General features: G+C 46.6%; 1 protein-coding gene across 2 annotated transcripts; it reads right to left on the bottom strand.

The window, feature by feature from the left end:
- Positions 1 to 1576: 1576 nt before the first annotated feature.
- Positions 1577 to 27510, bottom strand: SLC1A6 (solute carrier family 1 member 6). 2 transcript variants are annotated; one of them, XM_061421815.1, is made up of 10 exons: positions 27309 to 27510; positions 19109 to 19320; positions 17851 to 17988; positions 15847 to 16051; positions 14208 to 14250; positions 13468 to 13811; positions 8307 to 8540; positions 6863 to 7057; positions 4193 to 4327; positions 1577 to 1927 (listed from the first exon to the last, which is right to left on the bottom strand). In XM_061421815.1, exons 2-10 carry the CDS (start codon positions 19311 to 19313, stop codon positions 1732 to 1734), a joined length of 1695 nt encoding a protein of 564 aa, XP_061277799.1. In that variant the 5' UTR covers positions 19314 to 19320; positions 27309 to 27510; the 3' UTR covers positions 1577 to 1731. The 2 variants fall into 2 exon arrangements, with proteins under 2 accessions (XP_061277799.1, XP_061277800.1); XM_061421816.1 differs by lacking the exon at positions 27309 to 27510 and adding an exon at positions 27109 to 27258.
- Positions 27511 to 27726: the final 216 nt, after the last annotated feature.

Below are 27726 nucleotides of genomic sequence, written 5' to 3'. Positions count from 1 at the left end.
CTGGTTGATGGTGAATGCCCGTTTTTTTTCACCTGGGACCCAGGGCAATGCTATACTGTTTGTGCGTAGTGGCTCACTTATGTCTGCAGTAGCCCACCAATCCATGGGATTTTTTAGGCAAGAATACTGGAGTGGGTTGCCATTTTCTGCTCCAGGGGATCTTTCTGACCCAGGGATCAAACCTGCGCCTCCTGTGTCTCCTGCATTGCAGGCAGATTCTTTACCCACTGAGCCATCGGGGAAGCCAGGCTTTGTTCACCTGGGACCCAGGGCAATGCTATATTAGTTTGACCTCTGGAGGGACTCAGGCTTCCCTGGTGCCTCAGATGGTAAAGAATTCACCTGCTACTGCAGGAGGCCTGCAATCTCTGGGTCAGGAAGACCCCCCAGAGAAGGGAATGGCTACCTACTCTAGTATTCTTACCTGGAGAATCCCACAGACAGAGGGGCCTGGTGGGCTGCAGTCCATGTGTTCACAAAGAGTCAAACATGACTGAGTGACTAACACTGGAGGGACTCAACAATGAGCTGTGAAGGGCAGCAGGAACTCCATGCCTATGTGACACACCTGGATAAAAACTCTGGACACCACGGTTCAGGTGGGCTTCCATGGTTGGCAGTATTTCATACGTGTTGTCACACCTCGCTGCTGAAAGAATTAAGGGCTAGTCATGCAATTCCCCTGGGACAGGACAAATGGGAGCTCACATCTAATCTCTTCTGGACCCTTGTCACCTGCATCTTTTGCCTTTGCTGATTTCAAAGTGTCTTTTCAGGGCAGTAAACCATAAATGAGAGTATCCCAGCTTTTTCAAGTTCTATGAGTCCTTCTGGTATATCATCACATCTGAAGGTGGTCATGGGGACTCCCCACACAGAGGCCATGGATATTGTTTTAAAGCTAGACAGTGTATTTAAAAAGCAGAGACACCACTTTGTCAACAAAGGTCCATATAGTCAAAGCTATCATTTTTCCAGTAGTCATGTACGGACGTGAGAGTTGAACCATGAAGAAGGCTGAGCACCGAAAAGTTGATGTTTTGGAACTGTGGTGCTGGAGAAGACTTTTAAGAGTCCCTTGGACAGGAAGGAGATCAAACCAGTCAATCCTAAAAGAAATCAACCCTGAATATATACTTGAAGGACTGATGCTGAAGCTCCAATATTTTGGCCACCTGATGCAAAGAGCAGACATTGGAAAAGACCCTGATGCTGGGAAAGATTGAAGGAAAAAGCAAAAGCGGGCAGCAGAGGATGAGATGGTTAGATAGCATCACCAATCCAATGGACATGAATTTGAGCAAACTTCGGGAAACAGTGGAAGACAGAGGAGCCTGGTTGTGCTTCAGTCTACAGAGTCACAGAGTACTGAAGAACAACACTGAGGAACAGTAGTTTACCTTCTTGAGTTGCATCACTCTTTGAAAAAATGAGGAACACAAGCTGACCCCTCATCTTGTTGAACCTGAAGCTTCTCTTACCCCTAATCCCGGGGTAAATATCTCCTCCTCTGCCTGCTCATGGCCTCCCCCACAAATATTTCAGTATATTCCCAGAGAGAAACAGACACCTTAGACATCTTTCATTCCTGCTCCTTTATCTCAGTTTCCCCCCAGACGCGCTGGAAAGAACATCTGTGTTCAGTGCACAGTCACTCAGGTAGTGGTTCTTCACCAGGAACCCCCTCCCCAACCCCCTTCCCTCCTCTCTGGGTGGCAGAGCAGGGGGCTCTCACATAGCACTCTCATTTCCTCCCCGTCCCCTGGACGCCCCTTTCTCCTGTGCCATGAGTGACTTGTAGGGCTTCCCCAGGCTGGGGAGGGTGAGTTCAGCTTCCTGCAGCTCCAGCTCCCGCTGAGACAGATGTTCAATGACGGCCGCTCCGATAGAGTCCCCCAGCACATTGGTCATTGTGCGAAGTCGGTCACTGCAGAGGGGAGGGGAGAGAGAAGCTGCCGTTAATCAAGACTTGAGGCACTCCACAAAGAAGGTGCAGCAGCTGGGGGCTCCTTGTGCCCTGGAGTCAGGGCTCACACTCCAGTCCAACACAGGCTGGACCAAGCTCTGATGTGCTCATATTTGTTCTCAGCAGTGCAATGCTTTTTTTTAATGTAAATGTCTGATATAGCAAATTAGGGGTATGGACATATATATGGAATCTAGAAACATGATACTGATGAACTTATTTGCAGGGCAGGAATAGAGACACAGACGCAGAGAATGGACATGTGGGCGCAGCAGGGGAAAGAGAGGGTGGGACGAGTTAAGAGAGTAGCACTGACATATATGCAAGACCTTGTGTAAAACAGATAGCTAGTGGGAACCAAAAGCAGAGACACCACTTTGCCAACAAAGGCCCGTCTAGTCAAAGCTATGGTTTCTCCAATAGTCATGTATGGATGTGAGAGTTGGACTATAAAGAAAACTGAGTGCCAAAAAAACGATGCTTTTGAACTGTGGTGTTGGAGAAGACTCTTGAGAGTCCCTTGGACTGCAAGGCGATCCAATCAGTCCATCCTAAAGGAGATCAGTCCTGAGAGTTCATTGGAAGGACTGATGTTGAAGCTGAAACTCCAATACTTTGGCCACCTGATGTGAAGAACTGACTCATTTGAAAAGACCCTGATGCTGGGAAAGATTGAAGCTGAGAAGAGAAGGGGATGACAGAGGATGAAATGGTTGGATGGCATCACCGACTCAATGGACATGAGTTTGAGTAAACTCCAGGAGTTGGTGATGGACAGGGAGGCCTGGCATGCTACAGTCCATGGGGTTGCAAAGAGCTGGACATGACTAAGCGACTGAACTGAACTGAACTGGGAACCTGCTAGGGAGCTCAGCTCAGTGAGCTCAGTGCTCTGTAATAACCTAGAGGGATAGGAGGGAGGGGGAAGAAGGGAGGCTCAAGAGGGAAAGGATATATATATATACCTGTAGCTGATTCATGTTGCTGTACTGCAGAAACAGTGTAAAGCAACTATACTCCAATTTATTGGGAACATGTGTACACCCATGGCGGATGCATGTTGATGTTTGGCAAAACCAATACAATATTGTAAAGTAAAAACATAATAATAATAATAATAAAATAAATAATAATTCATTTTTAAAAAGAAAATTAGGGATTATGAGCTGAACAGCATGCAGAATGAGGAAGGTAACCACTGTGAGTAAATAAGACCCTGCTGGAAACCATCTAAAAGGGAGTGAGATCCAGGCAAGAGCTCCAAGGTGGAGATGAAAGTCCAGATTTTTATATGTAAACCTCCTATTATTAAAAGTTGAGAAAATTTCCTGGCATTCCAGTTGTTAGAATGCAGATTTCACTGCCAGGGCTTGGGTTCAATCCCTAGTCAAGGAATGGGTTCAATCCCTAGTCAAGGAACTAGGGATTCATCCAACAAGCTCTGCAGCACAGTCAAAAATAATTAATTAAAAAATAAAAGTTGAGGGGGGCTTCCCTGGGGGCACTAGTGGTAAAGAATCTTCCTGCCAATGTATGAGACATAAGAAATGGGGGTTCAATCCCTAGATCAGGAAGAACTCCTGGAGGAGGGCATGGCAAACCACTCCAGTATTCTTGCCTGAAGAATGCCATGGACAGAGGAGCCTGGCGGGCTACCGTCCATGGGGTCACAAAGAGTCGGACACAACTGAAGAGACACACACACACACACAAAAGTTGAGGGACTTCTCTGGTGGTCCAGTGGCTAAGACTCTTCACTCCCAAAGCAGGGGGTCCAGGTTCAATCCCTGGTCAAGGAACTAGATCCCACATGCCAAAACTAAGAGTTTGAATACTGCAACAAAGATAGAAGACCTGCATGCCCTAGCTAAGACTTGGCACAGTCAAATAAATAAATAAAATTTTTAAAATAAAAGTTGAGAATTTTTTTAAAAAATTTGCAAGTCAGCTCTGCCCCATGGATCACCTTTTTGTGTGATTTCTACATAAGGCACGTACCAAGGGCTTTTCTGGAAGATGGGTAAAGCCCTTCATGGCTTACTTTCCTATTTCTAAAGATTATGGAATTTGAGGTCCATACTACTTGGGATGTTCTCCAAGGCCCTCTTTTCATTCTAAAATTCTAGAGCTCTGTCCTTGCTGCAATGAGAGCCCATTCATTGGGAGTCCTACAGGGAAAGCAGGGGATTCAAGGAGAGAGAGTAGAAGAGTCTGAAGAACACTCACAGGAACCAGTCCACAGCGATGATGAGCGTGATGTCTTCAGTGGGCAAGCCGACCGAGGTGAGCACAATCACCATGGTGACTAGACCTGCCTGGGGGATGCCGGCAGCCCCGACGCTGGCTGCTGTAGCTGTGATACTGCACAGGGAGAAAGGACAGAGGGATGCAGGCAGGGGGAAGGGAGAAATGAGGGAGTGTTAGGAGAGACACAAAAGAAAGGAAGGGGTCAGATCCCCAAAATATAGAGCAAATTCAAAGCGACTTTTATCAAAAGCAATGCAGAGATATCCCCTCGTCTTTTATTGGGATCTGGCTGGAGTTTCATCCAATGATGGACATTTAAACAGTTCATATTGCAGATGCGAGAGCAGGTGTTTTGTTTTGTTTTGTTTTGTTTTTTTAAGCTGAGTTGTTGTTGTTTAGTTGCTCAGTCGTGTCTGACTCTTTGCAACCCCATGGACTGCTGCCCACTAGGCTCCTCTCTCCATGGTATTTCCCAGGCAAGAATACTGGAGTGAGTTGCCATTTCCTTCTCCAGGGGATCTTCCAGACCCAGGAATCAAACCCCCATCTCCTGCATTGGCAGGCAGATTCTTTACCACGAGCCACGAGGTACACCCCTTAAAGCTGAGAGTTATGTTTTATTCCGGGACCTTACTGAGCCAGAGTGACAGCCACTCTGATAGCTCTGAGGAAAGGTTCTGGAGACGTTAAGGACGAAGGAGTTTTTGTTGAAAAAAAAAGAGAAAAGAAAAACACTTGTCAGGAAACATCTAAAAGATTACTGCTAAACACAAAAATAAAAATTAAAAAAACAAGAGAGTAGCCCTGACATATAGATACTACCCTGCGTAAAATAGATGGCTAGTGGGAAGCTACTGTGTACCACAGGGAGCTCAGCTCAGTGCTCTGCGGTGACACAGAGGGGTGGGATGGGGGAGGGAGAATGGGAGGGAGGCTCACAATGGAGGGGATGTGTGTTTACTTATAGTTGATTCACACTGTTGTACAGCAGAAACCAACACAACACTGTAAAGCAATTATCCTTCAAATAAAAATTAAAAATTAATTTTTAAAATCATCCTCCAATTAAGATTTGAATTAAAAACACCAGACATCTCAAGTCAGTAATTTGAGTGCTTTTCTATGTATGGGATAATACAAGAGTCTGGCCCGTTGATATCATTTCTAGATGTGAACTCTACAGGGCCAGTAGCCTGCTTTGCTCCATCCTGAGTTGCCCCCAAGGGGCACCTTTGGGGGCAGCTGCAGCAGCCAATAGCTGATGGCAGGGTGACAACCTTTGTTTACTGAAAAGACCAGAGACACTTTTTTGTCCACAGATGCAAAGGAAAGCAAGCAGTCAGCATGGCATGAGTGTCTAGGGATGTCATATCCATGCCACCCAGCTTCCCTCGTGGCTCAGTGGTAAAGAATTCACCTGCAATGCAGGATTCGTGGGTTTGATCCCTGGGTCGGGAAGACACCCTGGAGGAGGAAGTGGCAACCCACTCTGGTATTCTTGCCTGGAGAATCCTACGGACAGAGGAGCCCTGTGGGCTACAGGCTGGGGGTATCACAAAGAGTCAAACACCTGAGCGACTAAACAACAACAACAAACCCATGCCACCCAGTGCCTCACCCAAAGAAAGCAATGAGAGAGGTGATCCTGACGCCCTTTACAGTTTCCTCAATGTTTCTTTCTTTGCTCCTTTAGTCTTCCTAGGTGTAAAAGCAGGGATTTAACCAGCTGCCTCTGGGGGCTGGAAGAGGGCAGAAGAATCAACCTGGGCAGCAGCCATGAAGCAGAAGCTTGAGTCCCCCATACACACATGTGCTAGAAGTGGGTGGGTCAGTATAGAGAGGTCCTGATGCGAGGAAGGACACTCTGGAAGGTGGGCTAAGTTTAAAATCAAAAGAAGAAACTGTCTATGGCACTGAGTGAGTGAAAAAACATATACACTTACATGTATATGGCTTAGGAAAACTAAAATGTACAACACCTGGAAAATGAAAAAGATGGTGGTCCACCACCAAGTAGAGGGTCAGACTGAATCAAGAGTAGGCTAACGAATTGAGAGAGCAGCATCAATATGTATACACCATCAGGTGTTAATAAGACATCTAGTGGGAAGCTGCTGGGTTTCCCAGGTGGCGCTAGTGGTAAGAACCCACCTGCCAATGCAGTAGATATAAGAGATATGGACTCGATCCCTGGGAAGATCACCTGGAGGGCATGGCAACCCACTCCAATATTCTTGCCTGGAGAATCCCGTAGACAGAGGAGCCTGGCAGGCTACAGTCCATGGGCTCACAAAGAGTCACACATGACTGAGTGACTGAGATGATACATAGCAAGAGTTTCATAAATGTTGGCCATCATCCTCATCACCAAAACCATTACCACCACCGTCACCACAATCAATACCATCCACATCATCTCCACTGTCACCAACATAATCTACATCATCATCATCATTACTGTCATCAGCATTACTATCATCAGTGTCTCTTCCTTAGACTAGATCTTCCCTAAGTTCAGGAACCATGTCTTATTTTTTCCTGCACCCCTCAATACACCCCCCCCAACCAATATCCAAATGCTCCCTTCCCTCCAATACCATCCCCGCTCAGGTCTCACCTGTTGGTAGGTTCCAGCCAAGGCCAACTCACCTGATAGTTGTGATCTGGCCCAGGTTGAGCTCGTAGTTGTTGACTTGGGCGATAAAGATGGCGGCCAGGGCCTCATAGAGGGCGGTGCCGTCCATGTTGACAGTGGCCCCCACGGGCAGTACGAACCTGGTGATGCGGCGGTCCACACCAAGGCCCTCCTCCAGACAGCGGAAGGTGATGGGTAGTGTCGCAGAGCTGGGGAAGAGAGCACCAAGGGCCAAGGATAGGGGGTAGCCATGGGCCCAAGGAGGGGTCCCCTTGAGAACATTGGGAGGCAGGCTGGGAACTAGAGTAAGGGGAAGATGGCAGATGTACAACATTTCAGGGGCTGATAACTGAGCATGGGGAGAGGGACTCTACATGACACAGGGAGCACACAGCAGTGACGTCCCCCAGGCTCAGGTCTCTTGACCCACCTAAAGTCAATAGCTTAAGGCTACTTACTACACACTAGTTCAGGTCACTGGTTCATGCCACTAGTTCACTCTAACTAAACACTCCCAGAAAGAAGAGGAAAGGCCTTCTAAGTTCCCACCTCTCAGGGCTAAGAGAAGGGTATTACAGAAGACTCCTATCCCCTACTTCCCATGTTTACCTGGGGATTGACCTCAGCTATACTAGCCTTCTCAGTCTTTCTCCCCACTTGGAATCAGCTGATCCATAAAACATGTGCTCTGCCTGGTCCACTTTATATCATGCAAAGAGAAGCCTGGACCCACAGAGAGGATGTTTAGGTGTCCATGCCTGTGGCAACCTGGTGAGTTTAATTCTGGGGGTACAAGCGAGCCAATCCTACTTGACCACAGATCAAGAGGCACATTCTTCAGTGTATAAGCAATAAAAATTACATTCTTCTTCCATCTGGTTGGCTCTAGTGATACATCTCAGATTGTTTTGAATTTGGTTGATGGGAGAAAGGGGAGCTTCTTATGAACCCCCTGAAACCACAAAATAAAAGAAGCCAAGAGATCTCCCAGAGGCCACCTCAAGGAAAGATGAGACCATACAAGCTAGAAAATGACTGAGATCAGGAGACATGTTGGAACCTTTGTGCTAACCTCAAAGTTGGTACCTGGCTCTTTGTCCATATTAAATAGAGAAACAGAAAAAGAGGGGGAAAGAGTCACAACAGCCAGCGCATGACAAAGATCAGTGCCCAGGTGTTGGGTGCTAAGTCACTTCAGTCATGTCTGACTCTTTGTGACCCTATGGACTGTAGCCTGCCAGGCTCCTCTGTCCAAGGGACTGTTCAGGCAAGAGTACTGGAGTGGATTGCCATTTCCTCCTCCAGGAGATCTTGATCCACCTTCAAAGAGCCACTGACACTACTCAATAGCCCAGATGAGGTTCTGAATTGGTAGAGAGGGCAGGACTCCCAGGAGATCCTGGGAAACACAAAGAGTGGATCTAGGAAAGGTACCAGCAGTGGGGGTCAAGGTCATACCTGGAAGACGTGCCCATGGCTGTGATGAGAGCCTGCAGTATTCCTCCAATGAAGGGGAAAGGATTCCGGTGGGTGATGAGGAAATAGATGAGAGGCAGGATGCCACCGGCATGAACGAACAAACCCACGATGACGGTCAGGGTGTACATGCCCAGCTGACCCCCCAGGACAGCCATGTCTTCCATCTCTAAGATCTTGCCAGCAATCAGGAACAGGATACCCACGGGTGCATACCTGGGCCAAGCCAGACACCCATCAGGCCTTCCTCATGACCTCCCCTGGCACTAGCAGCCCCAAGCCTTTGCCCATATAGACCCTGGAGCCAGGCAACACCCACCATACAGCACCTGACTCCCCTCCAACCTCCCCCACACAATAACCTATGGGGCAAGGTTCCATGAACATATCCCCTCTTTCCTTCCTGCTTATCCACAGCTCAGCCTCAGTCCTACAACTCCAAGATATACTCTCTTACAATGTAAGGGCACTCCTTCACCCATTCTCCCCTTCAAAGATCTCCCAATAATCGTCTTCAGGACTTCATCCTGAGGCGAACCCAGATACTCCCTATCTCTGACCCTCTAACTTCCTTGATTTCCCATATTTGTACCTCGTATGCCCCTATTCTCTTCCCTAAAAGTGCATATCCTCACTCATTCACCAGCCCTGAGCTATTTCACCTGGATTTCCCACAGACATCTCAAAACAATCTCTCTCAAATATCCTATGATATCACTTATATGTGGAATCTTTAAAAATGGTACAAATGAACCTATTTACAAAACAGAAATTGTGTCACAGATGTAAAAAACAAACTTATGGTTACCAAAGAGAAATAAATTGGAAGAGTGGGATTAAAAATGCACACTACTATATATAAAATGGATAACTAATAAGAGTCAGACATGACTGAGCGACTAAACTGAATAAGAACCTATTGTATAGCACAGGGAACTCTGTTCAATACTCTGTGATGACCTACATAGGAATGGAATCTAAAAAAGTAGATATGTGTGTGTATATTATATATAACTGACTCTGCTGTACATCTGAAACTAACACAGCATTGTAAATCAACTATATGACAATAAAATTTAATTATAAACAACTTGTCTTATTAAATTACCTATTTATTCATTTACTCAACAAATGTCCATTGAGCACCTACTATGTTCCAATCACATGGTCCCTGCCCTCTTGGTACTTACATTCTAATGGGTGAAATATGCAGTACACAGAGAAATATGTCATTAAAAACTTCAGTGTGTGATAACTGCAAAATCCCCACTTTTGAGTGGGACTCTAAGAAGGAGTGGTCAGGGAGGGTTTCTCAGAAGAGATGACATTTGCACTGAGACCTGAATGATGAAAAGCAACCATGCATATCTGAGGGGAAAGCACTTCAGGAACAGTGCAAAGACCCAGAGGTGAATGTGAGCTAGGAGTATAGGAGGAGCAAAGAGAAGACCAGTGTGACTGAAGCAGTGAGTGAAAAAGATAGTAGAGGAAACAGAAGAAGCAAGTTCATCAAGGGCTCACCTGTTTTCCCCTCAAATCAGCTCATTGCTTAGTTTTATGAGTTTCTGCCAAAAGTGCCCTAATTAACCCATTACCTGGCTTCCTCTGTTACTTCTCTCCCTTTAGAAATTGAAGTCTACACTTGTTCATTGTCATGGAGGATGTACTACAGGAGGTGAGGACCACTTGGGAAGTTGGTGCAACAGCTTAGGACAGAAATGATGAGACCCAAGCTAAGGTGGAAATAAGAATACAAGGAGACACCTCCAGACACTTCTGGGCTCAAGGATAGGCCTGGTGGGTGATTGCTGAATTGTCCCCAACTCTATGTCTATGAATATTCCCAAACTCCTCACCTCCATCCTTCTTTCTCATCCTCTGCAAAATTCCTCAGCTCTGGATCAATTGTACATGATTTCTTTCCTTCCATACTCAGCTACCTGGCACATACAGTGTATGTGCGTGCTTGCTCAGTCGTGTCTGACTCTTTGTGATCCCATGGAATGAAGCCCACCAGGCTCCTCTGCCCATGAAATTTTCCAGGCAAGAATACTGGAGTGGGTTGCCATTTCCTACTCCAGGGGATCTTCCCGACCCAGGGATTGAACCTGCAACCCCTGCATCTCCTGCATTGGCAGGCAGATTCTTTACCATTGTGACACATGGATATTTTCCCAAACATGCCAAATACCACTATAAAACTCATGGTTCCCAATTCAGTTGAGTTCTCAATACTTCTTTTCAATCTTCTTGCTTATCCTTGATAAGCTTCCCCTCCAAGCTAAGTTGAGATCCTAGAAAAGCAGCTGGAAGGGTCCAGGGCATCAGACCTCATGGGGTTAACTGGACCCAAGTGGGTAAGAAAGGGGAGAGGGGGACTTTTCCCTCCTGCACAACTTCAGAACCCCAATTGTGAATACAGTGGAGTGACCTTACTGGCCCCACAGTCCCTGTCCCCTCCACTTCTGAAACTTGTTCCTAATGACAAAGTGGTTATGTGCAATGCATACAAACATACTATGGGTCTTCTGGTTCAGTACTGCATTCCCTTTAATATATTTTATGTTGCAAGTTATTTTGCTTCCTTCTCTTGTACTTTCATCCTGTTTTGCTTTCCTTCTTGGGTTTTGTTTTGTCTATTTTTTTGTTGTAACCTCTTGAAGTAACAGCACTTTAAAAAGGGTGACAACTGGGGCTTCCCTGGTGATCCAGTGGTTAAAAATCTGCCTTGCAATTCAAGGGACATCAGTTCAATCCCTGATTCAGGAGGATCCCACATACTGCGGGGCAACTGAGCCCATGGGCCACAAGTTATGAGCTGGCACTCTAGAGACTACAGGCTACAATTACTGAGCCCAATGGGCCACAACTACCAAAGGGTGTGCAACGTGCCCTAGAGCCTGTGTTCTGCAACAAGAGAAGCCACAGTGAGAAGCCTGTGCACAACTGCAGAGTGGCCCCCACTCGCCACAACTAGAGAAAGCCCGTGTACAGCAACAAAGGCCCAGCTCAGCCGAAAATAAATAATTTTTTTTCAAAGAATGACAACTGAATTACAAGACGGAGACCACCTTGAGCCTGACTGGGGAGACCACTCTGTATCCATGACTTTTGTTTTTAATCAGAAAATTTTGTTTTAACATTTGCCCTTTAATTTTCATTTGAAATCAATTTTTTAAAATATTTTACCTGTAAGTTCTGAATAGTGAAGATATAGTAGATGCTGTGAGCACTCAGTACTGGCTCCCACTCCCTCTCCCCACCCCAATCCCCAGGCCTTGCCTCTTTGCTTAAGATACAAACAGGCATTCTGCACCCTGCTGCTTTCCCAGGCTCTCAACTTAGCCTCTAGCCCCTCCTGGCCACTTTCACCTGATTTGGGATGATGTACAAAGTCTTCCCCAATTTGGGAAGATAGCCTTGTTCACATCTTCCACCACTATTCCCAACGTATGCTCCCACCTTCTTGAACTCCTCACCATTCCTCAGACAACTCAGATTCTTTCAAGCTTTGCATGTTCTGTTCCCTCTGCTTGAAGTACCTCTTCCTTCTTCATGTCCTGTTGGACTCCTACTCACCTTTCAAGACCCAGCTAAGAGGTGGACTTCTCCATGACTTTCTCCTCACCTTCCCAGGCAGAGTTCACTGCATATACCTCACTGGCGGCTTGCTTTTCTGTATTCCCTATACTATTTTTAACTTTTGAACCTTTTATTTTGTACTTGGGTCTAGTCGATTAACCATTTCGTGGTAGTTTCAGGTGAACAGCGAAGGGACTCAGCCATACGTATACATGTATCCATTCTCCCCCAAACTCCCCTCCCATCCAGACTGCCACGTAACATTGAGCAGAGTTCCCTGTGCTCTACAGTAGGTCCTTGTTGGTTATCCACTTTAAATAGAGCAGAGTGTACATGTCCATCCCAAACTCCCTTACTATCCTGTCCCCCTGACAACCATAATTTCGTTTTCTAAGTCTGTGAGTTTTTTTCTGTTTCGTAAGTAAGATCATTTGCATCATTTCTTTTTAGATTCCACATATAAGGGATATCATGTTTTTCTCTTTCTCTGACTTACTTCATTCGGTGTGACATTCTCTAGATCCACCCATGTTGCTGCAAATGGCATTATTTCATTCTTTTTAATGGCTGCATAATATTCCATTGTGTATAAGTACCACATCTTTATCCATTGCTCTGTCAATCATATTCCCTATACTTTTTAAATGTCTCTTGACTCTAGAACCTTCCACCTTGTATCATATTTATCTAATATGCATCTGTCTCCTCTAAGACTTTGTGAGCTCTTTAAAGACAAGGACTGAATTCAAGTTATCTCTGTATTCCAGAGTTCGAAACAGTCTGCCTGGGAAAATGTCTGCTGAAAGAGTGATGGGATTTAAAGAGTGAATGAATGAATGAATGTGTCAATTAATAAATAATTAGCAAGTGGATAAATGAATAAGAAAATGAGCAAATGAAACATGAATGATGGGTGTGTGAATGAATGAGTGGGTTAAGCAAACAGATGAATGAATGCAGGGGATATCTGATTGAATGATAGAATAACAAATGTAGAGATGAACAAGTCAGTCAAAGAATGAGTCTGAATGAATAAATGACTTAGTGAGAAAATCGATCAATCAATTAATCAATGGATTAACTAATGCATGGATGAGTTTGTGAATGAATTTATGAGTGAATGAATATATGAATGAGTGAATTAACTTATGCACAGACAAATGAACAAATGAGAAAATGAATAAACCAATGCATGGAAGAATGACAATAAATAAATAAATGAGTGAATGGATAACGTGGCTAATCCATAGAAGAATGAGCAGAGGAATAGATGAATGATGGAGTGAATGAACAATGCACAGAAGCATGAGTACAAATGAATAGATGAGTGAATACATAGATGAATAGGGGAGTGAATGAGTGAATAAACCATTGCACAAAGGACTGAACGAATGAGTGAATGAGTGGGTGAGTGCATGAACCAATACATATATAGATGACTTTGGCCAAAGGCTCCCCACAACCATTTCAGTAGCTAACCCACAGCCTGACTTCCCGATCCTGACATCCTTCCCATGTACCATCACCATCACTCCCTGCCCCGTCACAGCCCAGCACTCACCAGATAATGATGCCCACCAGCCTCATAATAGCCTCATTGAGGCTGTCGAAGAAGTCCCGCAGGACTCGGCCCTTGTGTTTCATGCCACCAATGACCAGCCCGAAGGCCACTGAGAAGACCACAAGGCCCAGGGCATTGATGCCATTGGCCGAGCCAGGCACAGGGACGGTCTCTTCAAAGCTCAGCACCTCCTGCAGGGTGCCCAAGGCTCGCGTGACGTTTTCCAGGAGGCCGGTTCCATTCTCCAGTGAGGATAAAGGCGGCATAGAGGTGCCCAGCTCAGATCCATTATCTGTCCTCACAACGGTCCTGGTTACCAACCTCGTGCTGTACTGTGTCTTAAACTGAAATATGGAGATATCAGGCCACAGATGAATGCATCGATAAATAAATGAGGAAGTGCACAACCAGTGCATGGGAGAATGAGTATACATTTTGCATGAGCAATGTTCAGACAGATTTGGGGGGCCTGTCTCCTCAACAATTTATGATCAGAAGCCCTGGTTCCTTCTCCATTACCATCCCCAGGCAGCCTTGGGTTGGCCTAAGTCCTTGTCTCTAACCTTCCCTGATCACCACCCCATAGGAAGCACAGTCTTCCTTTCAGACTCTTCCAAAAGCCCTGAACAGTGCTCTGTCCCGTCCTTCTTCCCATCCCTCCCTCCTGGACCATTCACTCAGCAGCAAGCTCCCCCAACCCCCCAAAACCTCCTTGATCAGACAATGTCTTTCCCCCTGACCTGTTTGAAGCAGGCCTCCACAAGGTTGGGTGGAAACATATTTCTGCAGAAAAACATCAGATAAATGGATGTGGTTAGACTTTGGAAGAGAACCTAGAGTGATCATAGCAATAATAATAACAACAGCAACAACAATAATAGCAGACAGCATTTGAACACTGAGCTAAGTGCCTTACCTCTAGGATCTGATTTAAACATCACACTAACTCTGGAGAATCCCATGGACAGAGGAGCTTGTCAGGCTACAGTCCATGGGGTCAAAAAGAGTCAGACATGACCAAGTGACTAAGCATGCATGCAACCCTAAAAGTATTACTGATTCTCCCCATTTTACATACAAAGAAACCAAAGCAAAAAGAACTTATGTAAGTTACCCAAAGCCACACAGCTGCTAACTCGGGGGGAGGGGTAGATGGACCTCAAATTCAGGTCTGTCTGAGCCCTAGGTTAGGACACTATGCCATCTCAGGGACTTCCTATACAGTGATGTCTAAAAAAAAAAAACACAGAAAGCTCCTGAACTCTTCGAACACTGATGCTACTGCTGCTGCTGCTAAGTCGCTTCAGTCGTGTCTGACTTTGTGCGACCCCAGAGACGGCAGCCCACCAGGCTCCCCCGTCCCTGGGATTCTCCAGGCAAGAACACTGGAGTGGGTTGCCATTTCCTTCTCCATGCAGGAAAGTGAAAAGTGAAAGGGAAGTCGCTCAGTCGTGTCCAACTTCTAGCGACCCCATGGACTGCAGCCTACTAGGTTCCTCCATCCATGGGATTTTCCAGGCAAGAGTACTGGAGTGGGGTGCCATTGCCTTCTCCCTTCCAACACTAGCTTTCCCCAAATTAAGTCACTAGGGGAGACTTGTGGCCAATCTTGACGCTGGCAGGCAAAATCTTGCTACTCCAAGAGAATTATTCACCTTCCAATGCATCTCTGCATTGGAACACCATTTGTCCTGAGCCCATACCAAGAAGGTGCAACTATAGCCTTCTGAGCCTAAGGATCAAAAGATATCATTTTGGAAGTAAGCAAAATCAATCTCAGGGGATCTGTGGGCTTCCCTGGTGGCTCAGTCAGCAAAGAATCTGCCTGCAATGCAGGAGACCCAGGTTCCATCCCTGAGTCAAGAAGATCCCCTGGAGAAGGAAATGGCAACCCACTCCAGTGTTCTTGCCTGGGAAATCCCATGGACAGAGGAGCCTGGTGAGCTACAGTCCACGGGGTCACAAAAGAGTCAGACACAACTTAGCGACTAAACCACCACCACCACCCAAGACAGAAACTGGGTGCCAAGAAAACCCATGTGGGCACTAGTGGTGATGAATCTGCCTACCAACTCAGGAGACATAAAAGACGTAGGTTTGATCCCTAGGTCAGCATGATCCTCAGGAGAAGGAAACAGCAACCCATTCCAGTATTCTTGCCTAAAAAATTCCATGGCCAGAAGAGTTTGGCAGGCTACATACAGTCCAGGAACTCACAAAAAGAGTCGGACATGAGCATACACTATTATTCTAAAACTAGGCTCAACTTGGGTGCTATATTTCCTGACTGGGTCCGCCTGTCTCCCTATAGGTCTCCCCATGAGTAAAGGTTGTTACACGTAGGGCTGGAATTCCCATCAACATTAGAAAGGACGTCACCTGACCAGGTCCATGAAGGCATCTGCCGTGGGGATGGTCTCGATCCGACCCTCTCGGTGCAGCCCCTCCTTGGAGCCCTTCCCAGGGTGGATGATGGTGACCATGAGGATGCCGATGAAGACCGCGATGACCGTGGTCACCATGTAGTACACAGCTGCCCGCATCCCCATCCGCCCCGTCGCCTTGTTATCCAGGGACGCCATACCTGGAGGACAGGTGATGCAGCCCCGAGGAGCCCCATCCACACCCCACAACCCCCTCTCCCATCCACTTGCTCCTCAGTCCCCATACTGCCACAACCAACCCTCCTCCCATGACCCAGCCCTCCTCCCGTGACCCAGCCCGTCCTTCCACCCACCTGGCCACCCTCCAACTCCCATTCTGTGTTCCAAATACACCTTCCACTCCATCCTTTATCCCAAGCACCACTTCACTAACCTTCCTTCTACTCCAAGCCAACATTTTCAACCCCTACTCCATCCTCTAATTACCCCTATTTTGCACCATAACTTCATTCGCATTCCTCTCTTTATCCTACTATCCACCCCAAGAATCACACCTCCCTTCAACCCACCTCACTATACACTATCTGTATGTAGTATATACGCTTGGTACCCTATCCAGACACCCTTTACCAGGCTGATACACCAATCTTTCCACAGCTGAGCCTGCTGGCTGCTAACCCTTCTCTTGAACGTTGCTCTCAGCACAGCAGGAGCTTCAGTCAGTTCAGTTGCTCAGTCGTGTCCGACTCTTTGGGACCCCATGAATTGCAGCACGCCAGGCCTCCCTGTCCATCACCAACTACTTACCCACAAAGGCCTCAGGGGAGGCTGGGAGAAATGACTGATTGGTACAGGATTTCAAAGGCTCAGCTTCTTTGATTTAGAGGGAGGCAGAGTTGTGGAGGACAACTCTGTAGTTTTATAAATTCTCCAGAACTCTCTATGGGATCAGGCTGAAGCCATTTCTGCTTAGCTTCTTTATCCATCCCATCCTGCTCATCTCACTTCTTCATAGGTTTCTCTTGAGAACTATTTTATCCCTCAATAAATCACTTGTGCAAATATTCCCATCTCAGACTCTGCAGCTAGGGAAACCCAACCCAAGAAATCATTCTTCTATGCCTTTATCATCAACCACCGCCCCACCAAAGCTGGTGCTTGGGAACTGACCACTCATGGGCCAAATATGGCCTGCTGCCTATTTCTATAAATAAAGTTTTATTGGAACACAACAATGCCCATTTGTTTACTTACTAATCTGCTGCTGCTTTTGCATAACAAGAGAAGTGAAGAGTTGCAACAGAGACCACATGGCCCTTGACACTGAAAATGTGTTCTACCTGGCCCTTTATAGAAACAGTTTACCAAGCCCTGCATAGGCTGTCTATACTTCCATCCTACCCTCCACCCACCAGGGCTTCCCTTGTGGCTCAGCTGGTAAAGAACCCACCTGCAATGCAAGAGACCTGGGTTTGGTCCCTGGGCTGGGAAGATCCCCTGGAGAAGGGAAAGACTACCCACTCCAGTTTTCTGGCCTGGAGAATCCCAAGAACTGTATAGTCCGTGGGGTCGCAAATAGTCAGACACAACTGAGCGACTTTCACTTTCACTTTCTCCACCCACCATTTTGTAACCTCCGTCTCAAACACCTTCATCCACAGCCCACTCCATGACCATCCACACCATATCCCAGGTACCTTTCCTGGTGGCCCCACAACAGCCTTCCCTTCATCTCTAAGCCCCCAACAGGCTGGTATTTTACCTCCAAGGAAAAGTACAGGAACATCACTGAGATAAGTCATCTAGGTCATACGGGTTCTAGAACCCAGGTCTGATTGGGACTGGGGCTTTGGTCAAGGACTCAGAGCGAGTTGTATGCTCCCTGTTTGAGGTCCTGAGTTGGGGAGGTAGTCCCATTCTTGGAACAGCCTTGGCTCAGGGTGTGAGCCTGGACTTTGGGCTGGGTCTTGGAGGCCAGCCCCAGCCTGGGTTCTCTCACCTGTGACCAGGCTGGAGACAATGAGAGGCAGCACCAGCATCTGCAGCATCCTCATGAGGAGCTCTCCAGGGAAAGAGAAGTACTTGATCTGGCGGTAGCTGAGCTGGTATGGGCGCAGGGCAAAGGCCAGGCTGACCCCTAGGGCCAGAATGAGGGGTGCATAGAGTTGAATTTGGTCACTGAGCCCCGAGGATGGGCCATCCATCCTAAACAGGGTCTGTGTGTGTGTGGATGGAGGTAAAAGAAAAGAGAAACATTTGATGAGTGTGTGTCGGTGTGTACATTGTGGAATGCATGAATTTATGTGCTACTGCTGTGGCATGTGTGTGTATGTCTACACACACTCCTGTGTACCTATGTACACATATGTAACAGTGTATGCTCACTTGTGCACATGTATCTGTGCCTGTATGTGAGGGCCCATGTACATGACATGTACATGTCTTTCCTATGTGTGCATATAAGTGTTACTTGTATGTGTTGGCTTCCTTGGTGGCTCAGTGGTAAAGAATCCACCTGCCAATGCAGGACATGCAGGTTCCATCCCTGGGTTGGGAAGATCCCCTGGAGAAGGAAATGGCAACCCACTCCAGTGTTCTTGTCTAGGAAATCCCATGGACAGAGGAGCCTGGCAGGCTACAGTACAAGAGTTGGACATGACTTAGCTATTAAACAACAACATGTTCACTTGTGCACACGTATCTGTGCCTGTATGTGAGGGTCCACATACATGAGATGTGCATGTTTTTCCTACATATGCACCTAGGTGTGACTTATATGTGTGTGTTACTATTTTCAAGCATGAGGGTATACATGTATTTAGTGACCTTTTCAGTGAGCCAGTGTGTGGGCAGAATAATGCATATGTGTGTGAACATGTTTGTAAGTTCTACTATAGGTGTACAAATGTGTGAGTTTACGTGTTTGCACCTGTAAATTTTGTGCATGAATAAAAATGTGTTCGTGTCTGTGTTCACATGCAGAAAGTGTACACTGTGTGTTCATATGCAGATAGTGTGCATTTGAACAGTGTATACTTATGCATGTGCGTACACTTGCATATCCATGAGACGCTGCACATACAGCTGTGTTTGCAGGAGTGTGTACCATTTGTCTATATCATGGGGAGGCGGAATGGTGGATTTGGGCATGAGTGCAGGTGAGAATAAGTAAGTGGAGGGAAGAAACGTGAGTGCAGAGGGTGTCCCTCGAGTCCTCACCCTCCAAGGGCAGAGCCCGCCCCTCCCAGATGACTCACCAATGACCACGGCACTGACAGTCAGCAGGATGAAGGCATTCCTGCGCAGGAACCGCAGCACGTGCTCACGTGTCATGGTCTGCAGGCGCAGGCGCATGCGCAGTGCTCTCTGCTGCAGGCTCTCCTGCAGCCGCTGTAGCCAGCCCACCCGGCCCAGCCGCTGGCCACTCTCCCGCAGAAAGAGGCTGTTGCCATGGCTGCTCATCGTCTATCTGTAGGGAATAGAGGGAGCAGATCTGGTGAGGGATGAGACAGAAGGCGAATGTGGGTAGAAAGGAAAGGGCAGAAGCTGGTGAGGAACTCAGGGAGAGAGCCGGTCCAGTGGGGATGTGCCCATGCTGGGCTGCCTGAGAACACCGCCTGGAGTTCAAGGGTGATGTCCTGGCAGAAAAAGGATCAAGGTCTCCAGAACCATTCCCAGGCATGTGGGAGAGACAAAGAAGCAGATCACAATTTCAGGGACGATTTTGCCATTCTGTATCTCTGGCCCCCCTCCTTAGTTCATGAAAAGTGAAAGCGTTTGTCGCTCAGTCCTGTCCAACTCTTTAAGACCAGATGGACTACAGCCCACCAGGCTCCTCTGTCCATGGAGTTCTCCAGGCAAGAATCCTGGAGTGGGTTGTCATTTCCTCCTTCAGGCAATCTTCCTAACCCAGGGAACATCTTCCCAACCCATTGAACCTGGGTTTCCTAAATTGCAGGCAGATTCTTTACCCTCTTATGAGATCCTTACAAGAAATTGGGAGCTTCCCCATCTCACAAACCAGACTAACAAGCCTCTGCCAAGCACCAGTTTCACACAGAGCCTTAAACAAGGTACTTTGGGGCTAGCACCCCAAATTAATACGATTTCATGTTTGGCCTAGTTGCTGTGCTGTGCTCAGTCGTGTCCGACTCTGCCACCCCATGCACTGTAGCCTGCCAGGCTCCTCTGTCCATGGGATCCTCCAGGCAAGAATACTGGAGTGGGTTGCCATTTCCTGCTCCAGGGATCTTCCTGACCCAGGGATTGAACCCATGTCTCCTGCATCTCCAGCACTGCAGGCAGACTCTTTACCACTGAGTCACCTGGGAAGCACGAGAGGTGCCACCAAATGGGCTTTCCACAATGATGGAATCAGCAGATGCCTGCATTTACTGGTGCCCAATAAATGGAGCTCCTCTGCATGAATGCCCAAGTGAGCAACAGGGAGAGGGAGAGTCCCATGGGATGAAAATGGTGATCTTTCTTGACACCAGCACCTCTTCAGGATCCATTTTTGAAAAAAAAAAAAAATGGGATGTTCAGAGTCACCCTGGGATGCCAGATACTGTTTCCCAAACTTCAGATTTCCGTGTCTTCACTTTACATTCAGCCAAATCCATGTCACTTCCCAGGTGGCACTAGTGGTAAAGAACCCATCTGCTAATGCCAGAGACGTGGGTTTGATTCATGGGTTGGGAAGATTGCCTGGAGGAGGGCTCAGCAACCCACTCCAGTATTCTTGCCTGAAGAATCCCATGGACAGAGGAGCATGGTGGGCTATGGGCCATAGGATCGCAAAGAGTCAAACACGACTGAAGCGACTGAGCACATGTCATTTTACTTACTTATCTAAATAAACGAATCTACAAGTGAACTCACAAAACAGAAAGAGACTCACAGACTTAGAGAACAAACTTACAGATGCCGGTGGGGAAAGCTGGGGGGAAGGGATAGTTAGGGAGTTTGGGATGGGCATGTACATACTGCTATATTTAAAATGAATAGCCAACAAGGTCCTACAGTATAGCATAAGGAACTCTGCTCAATGTTATGTAGTAGCCTGGATGCTAGGGGAATTTGGGGAAGAATGAATACATGTATGGCTGAGTCCCTTTGCTGTTCATCTGAAACTATCACAACATTGTTAATTGGCTACATTCCAATACAAAATAAAAAGTTAAAAATATATATATAAACTGGAAAATTTAGATTATTACTTGAAATGCTGATTATATTTTAATACACATTAAATAAAATGCATATAGAAATTAAAACTTGCCTATCCTTTTACCAATACCATATATGCACAGCGCAGTCTGGAAATTGTGATTTTCATGAGTCTGAGGAACATTTGTCTTTGTGGTCCCTTACTCCATTGAAACATACATCAAAATTAACCTACAGGGGTGTGATGGGGTGGGTGGGAGGTTGAAAGGAGGTCCAAGAGGGAGGGCACATATGTATACCTATGGCTGATTCATGTTGATATATGGCAGAAACCAACACAATATTGCAATTATCTTTTAATTAAAAAGAAATAAATTTCTAAAAAAATATTTTACAACTGCATTGGTATAAAAGTGAATATAATATTTTGGAGCTTGATAAAGGTGATTGCTGTACAATGTTGCAAATGAACTAAATGCCACTGAATGCCATTTTTTTTTTGAATGCCATTTTTAAATGGATGGTTGTTCTGTGCACATTTTACTCCAATTTTTTAAATGAATATATTAATATTATGTATTAAAACATTTTTTCAACCCAAAGTTGTATTCTGTATTGTAATTTTAAAAGAAGTACAAACAGGACTTTCAGTGGTTAAGACTCTGCCCTTCTACTTTTGGGGGAGCATGGGTTTGATCCCTGGTCAAGGAATTAAGATCCCACATGCCATGAGGCTCAGCAAAAAAAAAAAAAAAAAAGGCATAAACGTTTGCATGGGTCCTTAAAAAGTATTGTGGGCCCTGGGCACCTCCTAATCTGGAAAGATAAGTAGATTTGCCTATATGACCTCACAGCAAGTGGCAATGTCCCTACTGTAGGCATACTGGAAATTCTGTTATCCCTCTAGATTTATTTCCAGGCAAAAGGCTAACCACTAGAGATAGCATTGCCCAGGCTGCCCTGCCATTTCAGTCAGGCCAGTGGAAAACAGCAGAATGGAAAGTGGGAAAAGATGGAGATGGAGCATTCTTCCAGCTCCCCCTGCCAGGCTCGTGTTTGGCAGGGACTGGCTTCCCAGGTGATGCAGTAGTGAAGAACCCACCTGCCAGTGCAGGAGACGCAAGAGGGTTCGATCCTTGGGTCAGGAAGATCCCCTGGAAAGAGGAAATGGCAACCCACTCCAGTATTCTTGCCTGGAAAATCCCCTAAACAGAGGAGCCTGGCGTGCTACAGTCCATGGGGTAGCAAAGAGTTGGACACAACAGCACACACACAGGCACGTATTCCTCTACATAAGGCCACAGCTCCCATCAGACAATCCTCTGCAGCTGTTGGACATTTGGACATCTTCTTTGGAAAATGATTATTTAGTTCCTCTACCCATTTTTCAGATTGATTTTTGTTGCTGAGTTGTACGAGATCTTTATATATTTTGGATATTAACCCCTATCCAATGCATGATCTGCAAAGTTTTTCTCCCCTTCTGTAGGTTGCCTTTTCATTTTGCTGTTGTTTTGGTTTGGGGTTTTTTTTGTTTGTTTGTTTTGTTTTGTTTTGTTTTTGCCATACAGAAGCTTTTAAGTTTGATGTAGTACCACTTGTTGATTTTTGCCTTTGTTGTTTGTGCTTTGCTGTCATATCAAAAAAAAAAAAAAAAACTCATTAATGGGACCAGTGTAAAGGAACTTCTTTCTAACATTTTCTTCTAAGTTTTATGGTTTCAGGTCATATATTTAAGTCTTATACCCAATCAATCCATCCGGTCCCATCACTTCATGGCAAATAGATGGGGAAACACTGGAAACAGTGAGGAACTTTAGTTTGGGGGGCTCCAAAATCACTGCAGATAGTGAGTGCAGCCATGAAACTAAAAGATGCTTGCTCCTTGGAAGAAAAGCTATGACCAACCTAGACAGCATATTAAAAAGCAGAGACATTACTTTGCCAACAAAGGTCCATCTATTCAAAGCTATGGTTTTCCCAATAGTCATGTATGGATGTGAGGGTTGGACTGTGAAGAAAGCTGAGCACCGAAGAATTGATGCTTTTGAACTGTGGTGTTGGAGAAGACTCTTGAGAGTCCCTTGGACTGCAAGGAGATCCAATCAGTCCATCCCAAAGGAAATAAGTCCTGAATGTTCACTGGAAGGACCGATGCTGAAGCTGAAACTCCAATCCTTTGGCCACCAGATGCAAAGAATTGACTAACTGGCAAAGACCCTGATTCTGAGAAAGATTGAAGGCAGGAGGAAAAGCGGATGACAGAGGATGAGATGATGGTTGGATGGCGTCACCGATTCAATGGACATGAGTTTGAGTAAACTCCGGGAGTTAGTGATGGACAGGGAGGCCTGGTGTGCTGCAGTCCATGGGTCACAAAGAGTCGGACACGACTGAGTGACTGAACTGAACTGAACCCATTTCAAGTTAATTTTTGTAAGTGGCATAAAATTGTTGTTTAGTCGCTAAGTCGCATCCAACTCTTTTGTGACTCTATGGACTGTAGCCCGCCAGGCTCGTCTGTCCATAGGATTTCCCAGTCAAGAATACTGGAGTGGGTTGCCATTTCCTTCTCCAAGTGATCTTCCCAATCCAGGCATCAAACCTACATCTCTCACATTGGCAGGCGGATTATTTATCCCTGAGCCACCAGGGAAGCCCAGTATAAAATGGGGGTCAAATGTTATTATTCTGCACGTGTTTAACCAGCTTTCCCAACATCATCTGTTAAAGAGAGCATCTTTTCCCACTGAGTGTTTGTGGCTCCCTTGGCATGATAAAAATGCTATTGCTACAGTGGCAATCATGTTTCTGTGTTGGCCCAAAAGTTCGTTCAGATTTTTCCATAATGTCATATGGGAAAACCCAAAGGAACTTTTCAGGCCAAACCAATATTATACAACATATAAATATATCAAAACAGCATGGTGTACATCTTAAAATGTATCCAATGTTATGTATCAATATATATTGCAATTAAAAAAATAATAAAGACAATTCTTTGTTACAGCCACAGCTCTCTCCAGGTCTCCCTCCTGCTCCCTCCCTGCCACTCCCTATTCTTGCTGTTCTCTGAGTGTTGTACCAACTTTACTGGTTTAACCTTGTAAATAGGCCTTAATTTTCAACTCCCCTTTTCGAGTATGCTGTCAGTTTCCTGACAGACACACTAGATTCATCTGACTCCTAGAGGGAAAAAAAAAAAAAACTCTCCAAACCAAAGGAAGGCAGTAAATATTGTATCCTGTGCTGAGCTGTGCATATTCAGGTTGCCTGGATGGCTGTAGAACCTGGTCTTCCTCAGCTACTCTCTGATCATGGTTTCAAATTATTCTCCTTGCCACCCTTTTCCCAAGCCCTAATCCCAAGCCCAGTGTCTGAATCCATGCAGATCAAGTGGGAAACTATCAGAGATAGGCCAATAGGTAGTTCCCTGAACTTTTTTGGGGGTCGGGGGGAGCGGTGCTGTCACTAGCTGAGCAGCTACTTTTCTGAGCTCACTGCCTTTCTTGTCCTCTTATGCACCCCGCATATCCCAGGGACAGGGTATCCGCCTCAGCTTTCCAGGCTCTCCTTCCTTCAGCTCTAAGTCCTAGTTCCAAAGTCAAATCCCAGTTAGGATCTTGCTCCAAAGGATCCTGAAATCACGATGGTACTTTTCAGCTGGCTGTCAAAAATCCGATAGGAAACCAAATGTGTGATTACTCTCTCACCTCTAAGATGCATGTTCCCAGTCACCAAGAAGTATTATGAAGCTTGCCCATGGGTTGAAAGGAGTTATTCAGCTGAGATGTTAACTCATCACAAAAAATCCAGAGTTAGTTTGCCTATTTCCTATGTCATCCTTAAGAGAAACAGCAGGGATGGACAAGCCATTGTCCAAGGGTCAACTCTGGCCTGCTGCTTGCTTTAGTAAATAAAGTTTTATTGGCACACAGCCATGCTCATTTCTTTATTCTCTACAGCTACTTTTGTGCTACAGTGGTGGAGTTGGGTTGTTGGGACAAAACAGATTTTATGGATATCCATACACTACTGCTGGTCCTTTACTGAAAATTTTTGCAGAACCCTGCCCTAGAGGAAGAGCATGCATGAGCTCTTTGTTTCAAATCCAACTCCACCTTGCAGGACCTGGTCACTTTCTATGCGATTTGATGACTCGATTCATGTGACACTTAGAATATCACCTAGTGAGCATGAAACAGATGACAACCATGGTTAATAAAAAGCATCAGTCCAACAGACATATGACTGAAGACAGAGAAAAACACTGACAGGAAAGAGAGTTTTCTCATCAGTCTTGCTCAGTCCTAACTGCATTACTTGCCAAGCAATATTTGACTTGAAATGTTTTTCCCAGGAATGTGGCCTCCACTTGGCCCCTTCTCAGTCTCTCTTGGACCCCTGGGGGCTTCTGCCCTCACAGCCCATTCTCTCTTGTCTAGTCTCTCCTGGTCCTGGGCCTTCTCTTGGCCCTGCTTCTTAGGTGCCTGATAAGGAAATGACCCTCCCAGTGTCCCCAGTATCTGCAGGAGTTCAAAGACAAGTGCCCTACCTGCTTCCCCCAACCTCCAGACTTTCAGATGTGATGAGATGTGAAAGCCACCCTTCTCTCAGGACCAAGGAGAAGAAGAAGGAGCTTCTACATTCTAGAGCTGAAGCAAACTGCGGTGGGAAAACGAGGATGCTTTCCACACATTTTATCTCAATACTCTGCTAGCCTGAGGAGTGAGTGAAGGGAGAGGAGAAGGAGGAAATCACATACATTACACACACACACTTGAACACACAACCTCACACACCTCGTGTGTACAACTGACATATACACAACTGCACAAAGACACACAGTCTCACACAGACAGAACTCTTCGACATACAACACACACAACTTCAGAAATGCAACTCCAGGCATTATACTAAGTGAAATAAGTCAGACAGAGAAAGACAAACACTGCGTATTACTTATATGTGGAATCTAGACAACAACAAACTAGAGAACGTAACAAAAGAGAAACAGACTCAGGTATAGAGGACAAATTAGTGGTTACCAGTGGGGAGAGCGAAGCGGGGAGCAGCAACTCAGGGGTAGGAAGTTACATGTACAAACTATTGTGTATAAAATAAGATACAAGGATATATTGTACAACATAGGGAATATAGCCAACATTTCACAATAACTATAAATGAAGTAAATCTTTAAAAATTGTGAATCATTATTTTTTATGGGTGCTCAGTCACTAAGTCGTGTCCAACTCTTTGCGACCCATGGACTGTAACCCACCAGGCTCCTCTGTCCATGGGATTTTCCAGGCAAAAATACTGGAGTGGATTCATTTCCTTCTCCTGGGGACCTTCCTGACCCAGGGATCAAACCCGCATCTCCAGTTTGGCAGACAGATTCTTTACCACTGTGCCACCTGGGAAGCCCCTATTGTATTGTATATCTGTAATTTATGTAATATTGTACATCAGCTTTACTTCAATTTAAAAAAAAAAGAAAAGGAGCTCTATTCATGCAGCATGTCATACAATTCCTACACACACAAACATACACACACTTGACATTCATGCACACCATCAGACACAAAACCCCACAGTCCTCCTCAGACACACAGCTGCATATACACACACACACACCTTCAGGATCTTGCACAACTCCCCTTGTAAATGAAGCTCTATACAGGCAGGTGCATAATACGCACACACACACACACACACACAACTTGGAACACAAGACACAAAACTTCAGACATCGAAATTCCTCCCCACGTTTAAACATTCAGCCTCATACATCTCTGTGGGTTGGCACTCCTATTCAAAATTCAGTCTCACACACACACACCATCACCACCACCACCCCTCATAGAACTTCGGACCCAGTCCCCCCACAGCGGTGACCAACGTCTCAGTCACAATCAGGTCCCTCCGGATTGGAGGAATAAACCTCCTGATAGGGAAGGGATCCAAGCCTTGGAAAGGGACCAGGCATCAGGCAAAGATGGAAACCTGCCCACGGGTAGAGGCCACGGATAAGAGGGACAGGATGGACAAGAGCGGAGATGGGTAACCAAGGAGACAGGAAACTCACCAGGGCTACAGGAGATGAGCGGAGGCTACGACTCTACGGGGCAGGGAGCAGCTGAGACAAAAAGCAGCCAAGAGATGAGAACATGGGCGAAAGAGGGGCCCCACCCGCCTGACCCCATGATAGGCCCAGCCGGCCCGGGATCCCGCCTGTCCAAAATCTCAGAGCCCCCGCCCTCGCGGAGCCGCGGGGCTCGCACTCACCAGCGCCAGGAGCGGCGGGGGCGGCCTGCCCGCGCGTCCGCCTGCGCGCTGCGCGGGGATGCAGGTGCCGGAGCCCAGCGAAGCGCCCGGCCGGGGCAGCGGGGACCCGCCAGAGACCGCGCGGCGCCTGCTCCAAAACCAAAAAGGCCGAGGTACCGGCGCGGAGCCGCGACGCGCTGTGCAGCTGGTGGGATCCGCGCCGGCCCCGCGTTCACGTGGGTGTGGGGGCGCCTGGCCGTTGGAGGTGGGGGGGGGCGGGATCCCCTCCGGGATAACCCCCGCCTCCCCCGCGCCCAGCTCAGGCTCAGCAGTCGAGCGGGAGAAAGGGCACCGCGTGTTTGGGGAGGGGTGAGTGGCCTCTCTCGCGTCTAGCCCCCGCCCCCAGCTCGGAGCCGCGCCTCCGAGCCCCGGCCTCCAG

Source organism: Bos javanicus, chromosome 7, assembly GCF_032452875.1.
Source record: "Bos javanicus breed banteng chromosome 7, ARS-OSU_banteng_1.0, whole genome shotgun sequence".
NCBI classification, from domain to species: Eukaryota; Metazoa; Chordata; class Mammalia; order Artiodactyla; family Bovidae; genus Bos; species Bos javanicus.
The sequence above is the reverse complement of the archived record's forward strand: the minus strand, read 5'-3'. Positions and strand labels throughout refer to the sequence as shown.